Source organism: Salmo salar, chromosome 22, assembly GCF_965601325.2.
Source record: "Salmo salar chromosome 22, fSalSal1, whole genome shotgun sequence".
Classification (NCBI taxonomy): domain Eukaryota; kingdom Metazoa; phylum Chordata; class Actinopteri; order Salmoniformes; family Salmonidae; genus Salmo; species Salmo salar.
In genome coordinates, this window is record NC_138312.1 from 28,816,075 (window position 1) to 28,832,868 (window position 16,794).

The 16,794-nt window shown below is 41.6% G+C and overlaps 1 protein-coding gene across 1 annotated transcript in view; it reads left to right on the top strand.

The window, feature by feature from the left end:
- Window positions 1-15,887, top strand: part of cdk18 (cyclin dependent kinase 18) — a 55,483-nt gene extending 39,596 nt beyond the window's left edge. Inside the window, exons 3-16 of the mRNA XM_014166939.3 lie at window positions 6,971-7,119; window positions 8,098-8,244; window positions 8,687-8,743; window positions 9,465-9,579; window positions 10,114-10,208; window positions 10,348-10,410; window positions 10,751-10,874; window positions 11,040-11,160; window positions 12,351-12,448; window positions 12,580-12,685; window positions 12,792-12,834; window positions 12,927-13,017; window positions 13,228-13,305; window positions 13,441-15,887. Of these exons, the coding sequence (XP_014022414.2) occupies window positions 6,971-7,119; window positions 8,098-8,244; window positions 8,687-8,743; window positions 9,465-9,579; window positions 10,114-10,208; window positions 10,348-10,410; window positions 10,751-10,874; window positions 11,040-11,160; window positions 12,351-12,448; window positions 12,580-12,685; window positions 12,792-12,834; window positions 12,927-13,017; window positions 13,228-13,305; window positions 13,441-13,475 (1,322 nt within the window). The 3' untranslated portion in view covers window positions 13,476-15,887. The remainder of the gene's footprint in view (window positions 1-6,970; window positions 7,120-8,097; window positions 8,245-8,686; window positions 8,744-9,464; window positions 9,580-10,113; window positions 10,209-10,347; window positions 10,411-10,750; window positions 10,875-11,039; window positions 11,161-12,350; window positions 12,449-12,579; window positions 12,686-12,791; window positions 12,835-12,926; window positions 13,018-13,227; window positions 13,306-13,440) is intronic.
- The last annotated feature ends 907 nt before the right edge of the window (window positions 15,888-16,794 follow it).

Consider the following 16,794-nt stretch of genomic DNA (forward strand, 5'->3'; position numbering starts at 1 on the left):
GTACACCAGAAATGGTATCTGTGTTTGCAGACACAAGTGTATCTACTAATAAAAGGAAGGCTGTGGGTGCAGGAATAAATATTAATGGATGAGCTATCTGTCAGAGAGAGAAGGAGACAAGAGAAGGAAACAGAGAAAGAGGGGGGGAGAGGAGACAGAGGGGAGGGGGCGAAGAGAGAGAATATTTCCCTCTGTTTAGCCCTATCCTCACACGCTTTTGTTAGCAATCAGTGTCCCCATGGAAACAAGGAGTTAAAGAGCTCACTGCAGACTACATCAAACACCCCAGGAGGCAATCGGCTGAACACACACACGAATGCGCAGAAGCACAAACACACACTAGCAACGGTCATTGAAATTGTTAAAAGGTTTTAAAAACTATTCTAATAAATCCAACAGTTGGACAATGGTTGAACACTTTTTTTTTTTTTTTTTACATTTTAGTCATTTAGGAGATACTCTTATCAAGAGTGACTTACAGTACTGAGTGCATACATTTTCATACCTTTTTCGTTCTGGTCCTCTGTGGAAATCGAACCCACAACCCTGACATTGCAAGTGCCATGCTCTACAAACTGAGCCCCATGGCACTACATTTTTCAAATTTTATGAATGGAGTTCAGGGATTTTGGTGGGAGTTCAGGCATTATATTTATTGTCAAATGTCAAAAAAAATGTATGTACTTGTGTGTGTGTATATACACTACTGTTCAAACGTTTGGGGTCACTTAGAAATGTCCTTGTTTTTGAAAGAAAAGCACATTTCTGTCCATTAAAATAACATCAAATTGATCAGAAATACAGTGTAGACATTGTTAATGTTGTAAATGACTATTGTAGCTGGAAACGGCTGATAATTAATGGATTATCTACGCAGGCGTACAGAGGCCCATTATCAGCAACCATAACTCCTGTGTTCCAATGGCACGTTGTGTTAGCTAATCCAAGTTTATCATTTTAAAAGGCTAATTGATCATTAGAAAAACGTTTTGCAATTATGTTAGCCCAGCTGAAAACTGTTATGCTGATTTAAAGAGGCAATAAAACTGGGCTTCTTTAGACTAGTTGAGTATCTGGAGCATCAGCATTTGTGGGTTAGATTACAGGCTCATAATGGCTAGAAACAAAGCACTTTCTTCTGAAACTCGTCAGTCTATTCATGTTCTGAGAAATTAAGCCTATTCCATGCGAGAAATTGCCAAGAAACTGAAGATCTCGTACAACGCTGAGTAGTACTCCCTTCACAGAACAGCGCAAACTGCCTCTAACCAGAATAGAAAGAGGAGTGGGAGGCCCAGGTGCACAACTGAGCAAGAGGACAAGTACATTAGAATGTCTAGTTTGAGAAACAGACGCCTCACAAGTCCTCAACTGTCAGCTTCATTAAATAGTACCTGCAAAACACCAGTCTCAATGTAAACAGTGAAGAGGCGACTCTGGGATGCTGGCCTTCTAGGCAGAGTTCCTCTGTCAGTGTTTTTTTGCCCATATGAATATTTTATATTTATTGGCCATTCTGAGATATGGCTTTTTCTTTGCAACTCTGCCGAGAAGGCCAGCATCCCGGAGTCGCCTCTTCAATGAAGCTGCCAGTTGAGGATTTGTGAGGCATCTGTTTCTCAAACTAGACACTCCAATGTACTTGTCCTCTTGCTCAGTTGTGCACCGGGGCTTCCCACTTCTCTTTCTATTCTGGTTAGAGCCAGTTTGCGCTGTTATGTGAATGGAGTAATACACAGCATTGTACGAGATCTCACTGTCAACTGAATTTATTTTCAGCAAACTTAACATGTGTAAATATTTGTATGAACATAAGATTCAACAACTGAGACATAAACTGAACAGGTCCCACAGACATGTGACTAGCAGAAATGGAATAATGTGTCCCTGAACAAAGGAGGGGTCAAAATCAAAAGTAACAGTCAGTATCTGGTGTGGCCACCAGCTGCATTAAGTACTGCAGTGAATCTCCTCCTCATGGACTGCACCAGATTTGCCAGTTCTTGCTGTGACTAGATCAATAAAAAAGTGATCAGATGAAGCAGATGCTAAGCTACAGGACTGTTTTGCTAGCACAGACTGGAATATGTTCCGGGATTCCACCGATGGCATTGAGTAGTACACCACATCAGTTATTGGCTTCATCAATAAGTGCATCGATGATGTTGTCCCCATAGTGACCGTACATACATACCCCAACCAGAAGCCATAGGTTACAGGCAGCATCAACACTGAGCTAAAGGCCAGAGCTGCCGCTTTCAAGGAGCAGGACTCTAACCCGGTAGCTGATAAGAAATCCCACTATGCCCTCCGACGAACCATCAAACAGGCAAAGCGTCAATACAGGACTTAAGTCGAATCATATCACACGGGCTCTGATGCTCGTCGGATGTGGCAGGGCTTGCAAACCATTACAGACTACAAAGGGAAGCACAGCCGAGAGCTGCCCAGTGACACGAGCCTACCAGACAAGCTAAACTACTTCTATGCTTGCTTCGAGGCAAATGACACTGAAACATGCATGAGAGCACCAGCTGTTCCGGAAGACTGTGATCATGCTCTCCGCAGCCGATGTATGACCTTTAAACAGGTCAACATTCACAAGGCCACAGGGCCAGATGGATTACCAGGACGTGTACTGTGAGCATGCGCTGACCAACTGGCAAGTGTCTTCACTGACATTTTCAACATGTTCCTGTCCGAGTCTGTAGTACCAACATGATTTAAGCAGACCACCATAGTGCCTGTGCCCAAGAACACTAAGGTAACCTGCCTAAATGACTACCGACCCGTAGCACTCACGTCTGTAGCCATGAAGTGCTTTGAAAGGATGGCCATGGCTCACAACACCATTATCCCAGAAATCCCTAGACTCACTCCAATTTGCATACCGCCCAAACAGATCCACACATAATGCAATCTCTATTGCACTCCACACTGCCCTTTCCCAGCTGGACAAAAGGAACACCTATGTGAGAATGATATTCATTGACTACAGCTCAGCGTTCAACACCATTGTGCCCTCAAAGCTCATCAATAAGCTAAGGATCCTGGGACGAAACACCTCCCTCGGCAACTGGATCCTGGACTTCCTGGGTAGGTAACAACAATCCGCAACGCTGATCCTCAACACAGGGGCTCCTCAGGGGTGCTTGCTCAGTCCCCTCCTGTACTCCATGTTCACTCATTTGACTCCAACACCATCCTTCAATCTGCAGATGACACAACAGTGGTAGGCCTGATCACCGACAATGACGAGACAGCCTATAAGGAGGAGGTCAGAGACCTGGCCGTGTGGTGCCAGGACAACAGCCTCTCCCTCAACGTGACCAAGACAAAGGAGATGATTGTGGACTACTGGAAAAGAGGACCGAGCACGCCTCTATTCTAATCGACAGGGCTGCAATGGAGCAGGTTGAGAGCTTCACATCACCAACAAACTAACATGGTCCAAGCACACCAAGACAGTCGTGAAGAGGGCACGACACGACAAAACCTATTCCCCCTCAGGAGACTGAAAAGATATGGCATGGGTCCTCAGATCCTCAAAAGGTTCTACAGCTGCACCATCAAAAGCATCCTGACATGTTGCATCACTGTCTGGTATGGCAACTGCTCAGCCTCCGACCGCAAGATACTACAGAGGGTAGTGCGAACGGCCCAGTCATCTAAGCATAGTCACTTTAATAATTCTACCTACATGTACATACTACCTCAACTAACCGATGCCCCCGCACATTGACTCTGTACTGGTACCCCCCTGTATATAGTCTCGCTATTGTTGTTTTACTGCTGCTCTTTAATTACTTGTTACTTTTATCTCTTATTCTTGTCCATATTTTTTTAAACTGCAATATTGGTTGGGGGCTCGTAACTAAGCATTTGTATTGTATTCAGCGCATGTGACTAATAACATTTTATTTTATTTGATAATAATAAAAATATATAGTACCAGTCAAAAGTTTGGACACACCTATTCATTCAAGGGTTTTTCTTAAAAAAAAAAAAAATCCACATTGTAGAATAACAGTGAAGACATCAAAAATATGAAATAACACATATGGAATCATGTAGTAACCAAAAAAGTGCTAAACAAATCAAAATATATTTTTACTATGTAGAAAATAGTAAAAATAAAGAAAAACCCTGGAATGAGTAGGTGTGTCCATACTTTTGGACTGGTAATGTATGTATGTATGTATGTATGTATGTATGTATGTATGTATGTATGTATGTATGTATGTATGTATGTATGTATGTATGTATGTATGTATGTATGTATGTATGTATGTATGTATGTATGTATATATGCATGTACAGTGAGGGAAAAAAGTATTTGATCCCCTGCTGATTTTGTACGTTTGCACACTGACAAAGAAATGATCAGTCTATAATTTTAATGGTAGGTTTATTTGAACAGTGAGAGACAGAATAACAACAAAAAAATCCAGAAAAACGCATGTCAAAAATGTTATAAATTGATTTGCATTATACATACATACATACATATACATACATACATACATACATACATACATACATACATACATACATACATACATACATACATACATACATACATACATACAGTTGAAGTCGCTTTTTCAACCACTCCACAATTTTCTTGTTGACAAACTATAGTTTTGGCAAGTCGGTTAGGACATCTACTTTGTGTATGACACAAGTACATTTTTCAGCAGTTGTTTACAGACAGATTATTTCACTGTATTACAATTCCAGTGGGTCAGAAGTTTACATACACAAAGTTGACTGTGCCTTTAAACAGCTTGGAAAATTCCAGAAAATGATGTCATGGCTTTAGAAGCTTCTGATAGGCTAATTGACATCATTTGAGTCAATTGGAGGTGTACCTGTGGATGTATTTCAAGGCCTACCTTCAAACTCACTGCCTCTTTGCTTGACATCATGGGAGAATCAAAAGAAATCAGCCAAGACCTCAGAAAATAAATTGTAGAACTCCACAAGTCTGGCTCATCCTTGGGAGAAATTTCCAAATGCCAGAAGGTACCACGTTCATCTGTACAAACAATAGTATGCAAGTATAAACACCACGGGATCACGCAGCCGTCATACCGCTCAGGAAGGAGACGCGTTCTGTCTCCTAGATATTAATGTACTTGGTGTGAAAAGTGCAAATAAATCCCAGAACAACAGCAAAGGACCTTGTGAAGATGCTGGAGGAAACAGGTACAAAAGTATCTATATCCACAGTAAAACGAGTCCTATATCGACATAACCTGAAAGGCCGCTCAGCAAGGAAGAAGCCACTGCTCCAAAACCGCCATAAAAAAGCCAGACTACGGTTTGCACATGGGGACAAAGATCGTACTTTTTGGAGAAATGTCCTCTGGTCTGATGAAACAGAAATAGAACTGTTTGGCATAATGGCCATCATTATGGTTGGGCGGAAAAAGGGGGAGGCTTGCAAGCCAAAGAACAACATCCCAACCGTGAAGCACGGGGGTGGCAGCATCATGTTGTGGGGTTGCTTGGCTACATGAGGGACCTGTGCACTTCACAAAATAGATGGCATCATGAGGCAGTAAAATTATGTGGATATATTGAAGCAACATGTCAAGACATCAGTCAGGAAGTTAAAGCTTGGTCGCAAATGGATCTTCCAAATGGACAATGACCCCAAGCATGCTTCCAAAGTTGTGGCAAAATGGCTTAAGGACAACAAAGTCAAGGTATTGGAGTGTCCATCACAAAGCCCTGACCTCAATCCTATAGAAAATGTGTGGGCAGAACTGAAAAAGCATGTGTGAGCAAGGAGGCCTACAAACCTGACTCAGTTACACCAGCTCTGTCAGGAGGAATGGGCCAAAATTCACCCAACTTATAGTGGGAAGCTTGTGGAAGGCTCCCTGAAACATTTGACCCAAGTTAAAGAATTTAAAGGCAATGCTACCAAATACTAATTGAGTGTATGTAAACTTCTGACCCACTGGGAATGTGATGAAAGAAATAAAACTGAGATAAATCATTCTCTCTACTATTATTCTGATATTTCACGTTCTTAAAATTGATTTTTAATATGATACATTGTCAGGAATTGTGAAAACTGAGTTTAAATGGATTTGGCTAAGGTGTATGTAAGTTTTTATTGGATTACATGTCAGGAATTGTGAAAAACTGAGTTTAAATGTATTTGGCTAAGGTGTATGTAAACTTCCGACTTCAACTGTACCTATACAAACTTTACATTGTTTGCGAGATCAGACATACTGTACTATAATATCACTATAATCCAAGTGTTCATTTTCGGAACTTGCTTTCATTTCAGCGCATCAAATTTGTAAACATTTCAACTGTTTTAAATCATTACTTTTTTCAATTTCACTACAAATTAACAACCATCAAAATAAATGGCTGAAAACGACAGATCCTCAAGTGGTTGGGTTATGCGCGTTGCTACCGCACGCACGCACACACACAAACACACACACACACACACACACACACACACACACACACACACACACACACACACACACACACACACACACACATACACATACACATGCACAGACACACATACATAGAGGTGTCAGTCGGTGTGGTGGACGAGACACATATCCACTCCAAACACATCCAAAAGCAGTGAGACCAACAATCCATTCACATACAGGGTCAAACCAAGGCTGAAACACTCCACCATGAGCTGTTCAACGGCCTGACACAGTTACACATGCACACACTTCCACACAGTATAGCTGATACAGCCTTGTGTAGTGTCCAGACTGAAAGAGTGCTGTGCTGTTGTTTCATAAAGAGTAATTGTCCACTCAATCTGTTGTGTACAATACTGAAGAGGATAGATTGTTAAAGCAAGCCTGTTTGTGTGTGTGTTTGTGTGTATGAGGCTACAATCTGTATTTATCAGTATCTGTGTGTTACATTTTCTTTAACACTAAAGTGTATGTCTCCCTCTCTGTCTGACCTGCAGCACTGACTCCAGACAGCCTGACCCTGCCGTCACTGCACCCTGAGGCCAGTCCCAGTCCAGTGAGCACTGAGCCAGCCACACCCGGAGCACAGTCCCCCTCCCAGCTCCAGTACCGCAGCAAAGCACCACACCGACGCTTCTCTATGGAAGTGAGACAGGGAGGGAGAGTTGGGAAGAAGGAAAAATGTATATAAAATATAGAGAGTTTAGATGTGTTAAAGTTAATATTGACAGACCAATTAGTATAGTATAGCTCAAAACACCAATCTGAAAGGAACTGCTATACTGAGAGAGACACTAAGTAAATATAGTCTCCTGAACAAATTAGGTAACACATTACTTGAAGGGGGTATACATAAGGGATTCATAAAACCATTATGAAACCAGTCATAACACCATTATGATATCATAAGAACTACTGACTGGGTTCCTCTCCTCCCTCTTCAGGCTGAGTGGCCATAACTTCCTCTCAGCCTCAGAACAGCAGTAGCTGCTACACAGCCCACAGGGAATTACAAGCCATCATCTGAATTTTCTTTCTTTCTTATTTTTGCTTCCACTAAACCCAGCCGTAACAGATACCTTTAGTGAGAGAATTCAGCCGTCTTACTTTTCAACAAAAATAACTGCAAAGAGCGACTCAGTCACAAACGCATATGTTTGTGCACGCACGCACAAACGAGCACACACACACCCTGGGGAAATTCACATACACACAAAAACCTTATTTTAGACAGTTCCAGATGTGTACTACAGGGGGAAGTGTGAGATAGATAGTCACTCACAGGAGAAACTGTGTTAGAGGGTGAGAGACTGGGAGAAAAGTTTAATTGAACAGAGGTTTAATTAATCTCGGCCTATATTCAAACAGGTCTCCATTCCTACAGAATAGACGCACAGAGAGAAGATGCCATTCTCAAACCAATAGTTGTCTAATCATCCCTAGCTTTAAATAGCCACAATCCCTCCTCACCTGTGATAACCTATGTCTGGCGATGAACATTCTGGTGCAATGTGTCATTGATCATGTGAGAATATTGCCCATTTATGATGTATGTATATTAACAAATAATGATTGATTATGTGTGAGTGTTGCATATTGATGACGGATTATTGATTCTCTGCAGGACGTGAGTAAGCGTATGTCTCTGCCCATGGACATCCGCCTTCCTCCGGAGTTCCTCAAGAAGCTGCAGATGGAGAGAGAGATGGACAGTGAGAACAACTCTCCTCCCTGCAAACCCCTCAGCCGCATGTCCCGACGGGCTTCACTGGTTAGTACCCCATACCTCGTACCCCTACTGTATGCCTCTTACCCCTATACCCTAATACACCCATACCCTAAATCAAACCCCTCAAACGCATGTCCCTACGGGCTTCACTGTTCAGTATCACATACCTGTACCACTATATACCATAATACACCCATACCCCAATACACTAAATCAAACCACTCAGACGCATGTCCTGTACCCCCCTATACCCCAATAGCCTAATATACCCCAACACCCAGTAGGCTACCGCCTATACCCAATATCACAGTATCCCAATACCATAAATCCCTAAATCATATGGTCATAACCATAAATATATCCCTTTACCAGCCATAACCCCACAGCACAGTTACCCTACACATAACTAACCAATATCCCAATACTGTAATAATACCCTATTGCCCTAACCATAGTAGGCTACCTTATGTGTTTTTCCATGCAGTCTGACATTGGCTTTGGAAAGCTGGAGACGTACGTGAAATTGGGCAAACTTGGAGAGGTAAGTGTGTGTCGCTATGGTCACGCTCTTTCAGCTGCAGTTCAAGGCACACATTCAGTTGATGTAATAGGTGCAAGACACAAAGAATAACATGTGAAAATAAAGGAGAAACTTGAAATTAAAGGCGTGTGGGTATTATCAGTGTGTGGACATTCACCTTCCCTTTTACCTCATCTAGCTCCCTTAAGAAAGTCTAACACGAAACAAGTGAGTCAACACAGTCTCTGGGGACCTACTGGGTTTCACCAATCTACAATAGCTGGATAGGTGTAAGAAATCCCCCTACTTAGTTTTCTTCATATGTCTTACACCTATTCAGTCCTGCCAGATCTGTGAAGTGGAGTGAACATGGGCAGCATCAGGGTGGGAGCAGTGTTCTGGAATGTATTGCAGTCTAGGTCATCTCAAACCAGAGGGGGGAGTTAAGACATGTGTTTACAGTAAACTAACAGACGCAGAGAATGGTCAACCATGACTGCTCCTCCACATAACAATGTGGTCCTCTTTAAATACCTTACATCCTGCCATGAAACAAGTCAGTGTTTCAAGTGAGAGACAGCAATGACATAAAGCTACCTGGTAGCCAAATTAACCTTATTCTTTTTTAGGTTAATGTTTGGTTTATGGTTAGAGGTAATGTTATGGGGTAGGGTTAGACTCAGTAGTTAAAAGGGTCAGGGTTAGACATTTGGCATTGACATTCTTTCCTGTTCCCGTGTAGGGAACGTATGCCACCGTTTTTAAGGGTCGGAGCAAACTGACAGAGAACCTGGTGGCGCTGAAAGAGATTAGGCTCGAGCACGAGGAGGGAGCGCCCTGTACAGCTATCAGAGAAGGTAACACACAGCACCCTATACAACCATCAAACCTCTCCTAACCTCTGCTCACCCCTCATCACACCACACATAACCACAAAAGTGTTCCAACAGGGCTGAGATTTACTACAGTAGCTCAGTGGTCTCGGTAGAATGCACAAGGTGCAATTTTGTTATTGGGTAGTGCATCATCATGTCAGTCATTGCATACTATGACTGACATGATGATACATCTATTTATAACTTGTCAAAAATGTCCAGCTCAACTAGCTGGACATTTTTTAGCCCATAGATTTTTTTTTAATAATGTTTGAGTCACTCAAATATCACATGAACACACATAAGACATGACAAAAATGTGTAGAATTGCAGAAAATAAGCTTTAAACATGCAACATTTTCCCTCTGCCAACAAGAACCGTGTGAACAGTTTGTCATGAACAGTGCTTGTGCCCATAGAAATGGATGTGACGCCACCCAGTGGAGCTAAAATGTAATTACCATGTCATCCATGCAGTCAGAGCTACAGCCAACCATTTTCTCTGTCTCTCTACAGTGTCTCTACTGAAGAACCTCAAACACGCCAACATTGTCACACTGCATGACATCATACACACAGAACGCTCCCTCACTCTTGTCTTTGAGTACCTGGTGAGTAGTTGAAACATCTTTCAAATACTTTGAGCAGTTTAATAATCAGTATCTTTTTTTTTTTTTTTTACATAGCTTCATGTTCATATTAACGTTCTTAAATAATGTGTGTGTTTGTGTTTGTTTGTGTGTCTCTCAGGACAGTGATCTGAAACAGTACCTGGACAACTGTGGAAACCTGATGAGCATGAACAACGTCAAGGTTAGTCCCCAGAGCAATAGAGTTCGGACACCTTTTAGAACAGACACCATGTAGTTGCCATTGAGCATTCCATTTATCCATTCATGACAAGAATTTGGATTCTAATTTTAGAAGTTCAGTAACATTCTGTAGCATTGTTTAAAATTAAGAAAAATTCCATGAATTGCTATTGGTCAACACTTCTCATGGGGAGCTAACAGGGCTGCCGAATGGAATTATTTGATTGTACTGTATCATGTAAATGCATCATAAAGCAGAAACCTCAATGTCCTAACTCTAAATATATGGCTCTTGTCACCCCTACTGAAAACAGTTCATCTTCTTCTCTTCTTCTCTGTAGATCTTTATGTTCCAGTTGTTACGTGGTCTGTCCTACTGCCATAAGAGGAAGATCCTTCACAGAGACCTCAAACCTCAGAACCTGCTCATCAACGACAAGGGAGAGCTCAAACTAGCTGACTTTGGTATGACATGCACACACATACAGATAGTCTCCCCATACAGATAGCTACACAGACATTGGTAACTTAGCAACCTTTTCAACACCCATTCGGCATGTAGATGACCAGATCAGTAGATAACGTTCCCTCTCGGAGATCCAGCTCATGACTGTTTGTTTGATTGGTCAGGTCTGGCACGGGCCAAGTCTGTCCCCACTAAGACCTACTCCAACGAGGTGGTGACTCTATGGTACCGCCCCCCTGAAGTACTTCTGGGTACCACAGAGTACTCTACACCCATCGACATGTGGTGAGTAGTACACTACACATATACACACAAACGCACACACACACACACACACACACACACACACACAGACCTCCATTCTGACTCACAGAGACAGAAGCATTTCAGCAAACCTCCACATGTCTGTCACGTTGATTAACCTTCATTAACAACAATGGAAACCTAAATGAGGGAAACCATGTTTTGATCAGATGTCTTGTCTACACTATACATGATCACAGCAACATAGCAAAGCGGTTCCTTCACTTGACTCGCATGTAAGCCATCACTCCTGATATGAGCAATCACCATGGTGATCATTTCTGCATCACATGAATTTACCTTGAATCTCCAAAGGCTGTTATCCAGCAACACAATACAGCAACTTTCAACTAATTTGCAACACATTGTTTTCATCAGTGGATGGGTCTCCATCGGAGCAGAGGACATCATTGTATATTCTATTACACCTTGGCTCGTACACAGACCTGCTCTTAGATTTGTGTGTGTGTCTCTGTTCTACTGACGAATCTCCCACTGTATGTAGAATCAAATCAAATGTTATTTGTCACATACTTTGTAAACAACAGGTGTAGACTAACAGTGAAATGTTTACTCATGTGTCTGTGTGCGTGTGTGGTGTGTACATGGTGGTCTGGACCATGTGATGTGAGTCCATCAGAGTGTGAGTGTGTGGTGTGTACATGGTGGTCTGGACCATGTGATGTGAGTCCATCAGAGTGTGAGTGTGTGGTGTGTACATGGTGGTCTGGACCATGTGATGTGAGTCCATCAGAGTGTGCGTGTGTGGTGTGTACATGGTGGTCTGGACCATGTGATGTGAGTCCATCAGAGTGTGCGTGTGTGATGTGTACATGGTGGTCTGGACCATGTGATGTGAGTCCATCAGAGTGTGCGTGTGTGGTGTGTACATGGTGGTCTGGACCATGTGATGTGAGTCCATCAGAGTGTGAGTGTGTGTGCAGCTCCAGGGGTTTGTTATTTCCATACACACTGTGAAGCATTACCACCTCCCATCAGGCATTAGTCTCCAAAGATCACTTTGGACATGTTCCAGAACATCAAAACTGTGATGTATCATGGGTCAATTGTGAATGACTGACTGATCTACAAATAATCTGCTATGTCGAACGCCACCTTTCACTTTCCATTTCAATCCTCTGTGTCTGTGCTTCCTGGTGTGTGTGTTAAAGGGGCGTGGGCTGTATTCTATTTGAGATGGCGACAGGTCGTCCCATGTTCCCCGGCTCCTCAGTGAAAGAGGAGCTGCACTTAGTCTTCAGAATCATTGGTAATTCTACTCTTTCATTTATACCACTGGGCAATCGTGCTGGTAACTAGATTCAAAGACATACAGACAACCCCCCATACAGACATAGAATATGAAGCATTTACATTAACCTTTCTCTCGCTCTCTCTCAGGTACCCCAAAAGAGGACAGCTGGCCAGGTATCTCCAATAATGATGAGTTCAGATCCTACATGTTCCCCGAGTACAGACCTCAGCCACTCATCAACCACGTCCCTAGGTAACACAACCACAGCATTGCCGCAATAAGACCACTCACCAACCACTAGCTCAGGTAACACAAACCACAACCCAGTAACATAACCAGAATCTACTGTCCTCTCCAGGCTGGATACTGAGGGGATTAACATGCTAACTGCTTTACTCCTGGTAAGAAAAACACATACACCAACCTGTAACCACTAGTGTTAAATTCCAAACCTTTATTCTGGTGTTGTGTGTATTTCCCTGTGTTATTTCAGTATGACACTAGGACCAGAGTCTCAGCTGAAGCATCTCTTAGACACCCCTACTTCCTCAGCCTGGGAGAGAACATCCACAGCCTTGCAGACAGTAAGACACACACATTAAATGTATTTGACTTCAATCATGTGGTGAGAATGATGTATTAAGTGGCAATTTATGTTTTGTGCTTCATGCTCTCTCCTCTCTCTCTCTCTCTCTCTCTCTCTCTCTCTCTCTCTTTCACTCCCCCTCTCATTGTTCTCTCTCACTCCCTCTCACTTTCTTTCTCTCTCTCTCTCACCCCTCCCACCTTTCTAGCCTCCTCTGTGTTTTCTCTCAGAGAAATTAAACTGCAGAAAGACCCAGGCCACCGCAGCTCAGTGTTCCAGCCTCCAGGTACAATACAGTACAACAAATACAGTACTACTCCCATAAACCATCACAATAACACGAATAACAACTACTGCAAATAAACCATGAAACATGTTCAGTTCATTCATGTGATCCTCCTGTTCTCTTTACCAAACCCAGGTCGGGGGAAGAACAGAAGGCAGAGCATATTCTAAAGGACGACCAACCGGTGGAGTGCAGACAGGGCGAGAGAAACCCTCAAGGAGGAATCGGCTTTGAAGACAAACACACTCCAATCCCTCATACAAACAGAAATACAAATGCAAACACAAACATCCAGGTCACATCAGAGTCTAACCTCAAAGGTCTTTCCTGGTTAAATAAAGGTTCAAGTTAAATTTACACAAACACACACATCTAACCCTCTCCCTCCCCACAACGGAGGATGGATAAAGACAGGGTTTCTGAGAATAAACTAGCACTGCACCTTAAACGTCTTGGAGCCGAGGTCTCTCTATATGAGCATTCAACTGTCAGGATTCTAGGACTGACCAGGAAGTATCTCCCATTCTCCTACCCAATCCCCTTCCTACTCAGCCCCCTGCAGACACCCAAGCTAACCAATCACTCTGCATGTTTCAATGATCTTCACTTCTCCCTTTCCCTTCCTCCTCTCCTTCTGTTCATGTCCCCTTGAAATAAAATAACACAGAGTTAGCACCTTGCAACACAACCACCATCTGAGACCAAAACTCTAAATCCAAACTAAATCTGAATGGTTGGGGAAGAGTCCATTTACAGAAAACCTGCCTCTACATAACCACCCCTTGATTTCACCTAGTGGGGATTTCATTCAAATCAGTATTACAGTTTTTTAAATGGCCTTAGTAAAATGTGCTTGAGATTTCTTTCTTCAAAATATGATATAAAGAAACCTATGGGCATTTGCTTTGCATTAGTGAATAACACACGTTTAGTGTTCGTATCACTGAGTCTCCTATTTGCACAAACCTGAAATCACCTCTGAAGAGTGTTCCTGGACTGGCTCTAGATTAAGATGAAGAAGGATTAGACAAAGACCATTCCATAATGAACCCGGAATTGCAAATGGAAACCGACTATTCCAATTGGTTTATTCCCTTCCATTCACTGGAGAACAAATTCTGATCTCCCCCACTTTTCTCTGAAGTGTGCAGTTGTTTCTTCCCCCTGTGAAATGGGCTTGGGAATTCCAATTGGCTCCCAGAGCAGATATAGAATACTTCCTGAATAATCTGAACGTCACTGTCTAATCTGTCTCCATCTCATGCTTGGACCGAGCCTCTCTTCTAACATAGTCTCCCCCTACCTCTCGCCTAACCTCCTCTCACCTACCTCTCTCCTAACCTAGGGTGCATCTAGTCTTGAGGGGGTTCATCTTCTCCTCTCATTCATCTAAACTGTTATAAAAAAGACAGGGTCACTGAAAAGCAATTTGGGGTAAGCCTACTAGGATTCAATCTGTTTACACCTCTGTGTGTCCAGCACATTTACATCTGATGAAAGAAAGGGAACAAGGAGAGGGAGCCACTATAGACTACTCAGATGCAGTTCTCTCTACCCCACACTGGAGACAACGCCAATAATCTTATAGAACTAACTTTCCTTGTCTCCTTTACTTCCTCACCACCTAACTGAAAAAACTGACAGGTAACAGCAATATGGTGGACACTTATCCAGTCCTATCAGTGACCATGAAGGAAATAAGGTAAGGAAGGGAAGCCAAAAGCATTGGGACCCACTGGGAGAGATGGCGATCTGTGTATTACACTTTAAAACTTCCCATCTGTTTATTTTAGCAACCTCTGGGGCAGAAGTATTAGCCTACTGTATATGTTTTGCTGTGGTAAATTAAGATATTTTAAATACTGTACTGTAATGAAAATAAATTATATATATATATATACCTTAAAGGCCCAGTGCATTCAAAAATGTGATATTCCTGTGTTTTATGTATATTTCCACACTATGAGGTTTGACTAATATTGTGAAATTGTGAAAATGATAATGCCCTTTTAGTGTAAGAGCTGTTTGAAAATACCACCTGTTTACTGCCAGGCGGTAAATTAGTTAATAGTCAAATAAGAAAGAGAGTTCCAAACCTCTCTGGCAATAACAGCTAGTTTTCAGTTTTCCCCTCACTCAGACCACTCCCATACAGTCTTAGCTTCTTAGCAAAGAGCAATTTCTAATTTTGCTATCTGGTTATTTAGATATTAGTTTATTTTTGACAACTTTAATTGACAGCAATCACAGTAAGGTACTTAATTGTAACACAGAAATGATTTGATGTCGTGATAAAAACATCTGCATTGGACTTTTAAGAGATGTTTTTTTTCTCAGTGAATTTTATGCCAGATGATACAAGTGATGACTGTATTAAATTACTGTAGATGATGTCTAAATGTTTTATAAAAGATAAAGTATATTTAGATTTTGTATAAAATGTGATATTCAATATTTTGTGTGATTTATCTACAGCACTATTATTAAAACCAGAAACTGAATGTATTGTGACTGCCAAGAAGCCAAAAGTGATCAAATAATAAATAACTGATAAATTAATAAATGATATTTCTGTAGCACAATGACCGTCTCTGATTCAGTACTTATACATAATACGGTCTACGGCTGAGTGTCTTCAATCATGACCGAAAATAAATAGAATGCAAGAAAATGTAGTGTTCAATAGGTATCACAATTCCAAATCTGGCCTTTCATACTAACTTGGACATCTAATCATCCATATTTTGTCACTCATGATCCACTTTATGATATTGACCATAACCTATTTATTACAGTTTTTCTCGATTGTTTACACACATTTTCTGAAAGCATGCCTCATATTCTCAGAACTACACACAAATCAAAAAACACACAATGGGCAAAACCCCTCAATTCTCCAGCAAAATGAAACTTTACATTCAAAACAATCTTATTTCTTAACAAAATGGTATTTTGTTTTCAAATGACACACAAACCATCACATGAATAGACATTTATAAGAACCAGTTGAACACTGATGTGCTCAATGTAAAACACTATGATGAATGGAAAACACTTCTTCTCCATTCATCATAATGACTTAGGCCTTTTTTTGGTTCAGTGTTGCCATTACTACAGACAGTACATACATAAGTGTGTTGTAAAATATTTGAGAATATTGTCTTTATACTCAGAACACACAAATACACAGTAACAAATATATTTTCTTTTTCCCTCAAAAACAATGTACACAGTGTACATCCCATTCCCAACCAACACAAAGTTGCACATACAGAGGTCTACATACAAAACAAAAGAATTTAATGTATACAGTTACAGTAAAAAAATAAACTATGCTGCATCCTCTCTTCTGTTGCGGTCTGGCCACAGCACCTCATCCACATCACAAGCAATGTTTTCCCTGGCCAAGCAGCGGGGGAAATATCGCCTAGCATGGCGATTCCAGCCATGAAAAGCATCAGCTGCTATATCTCCACATGCGTCTTCCAT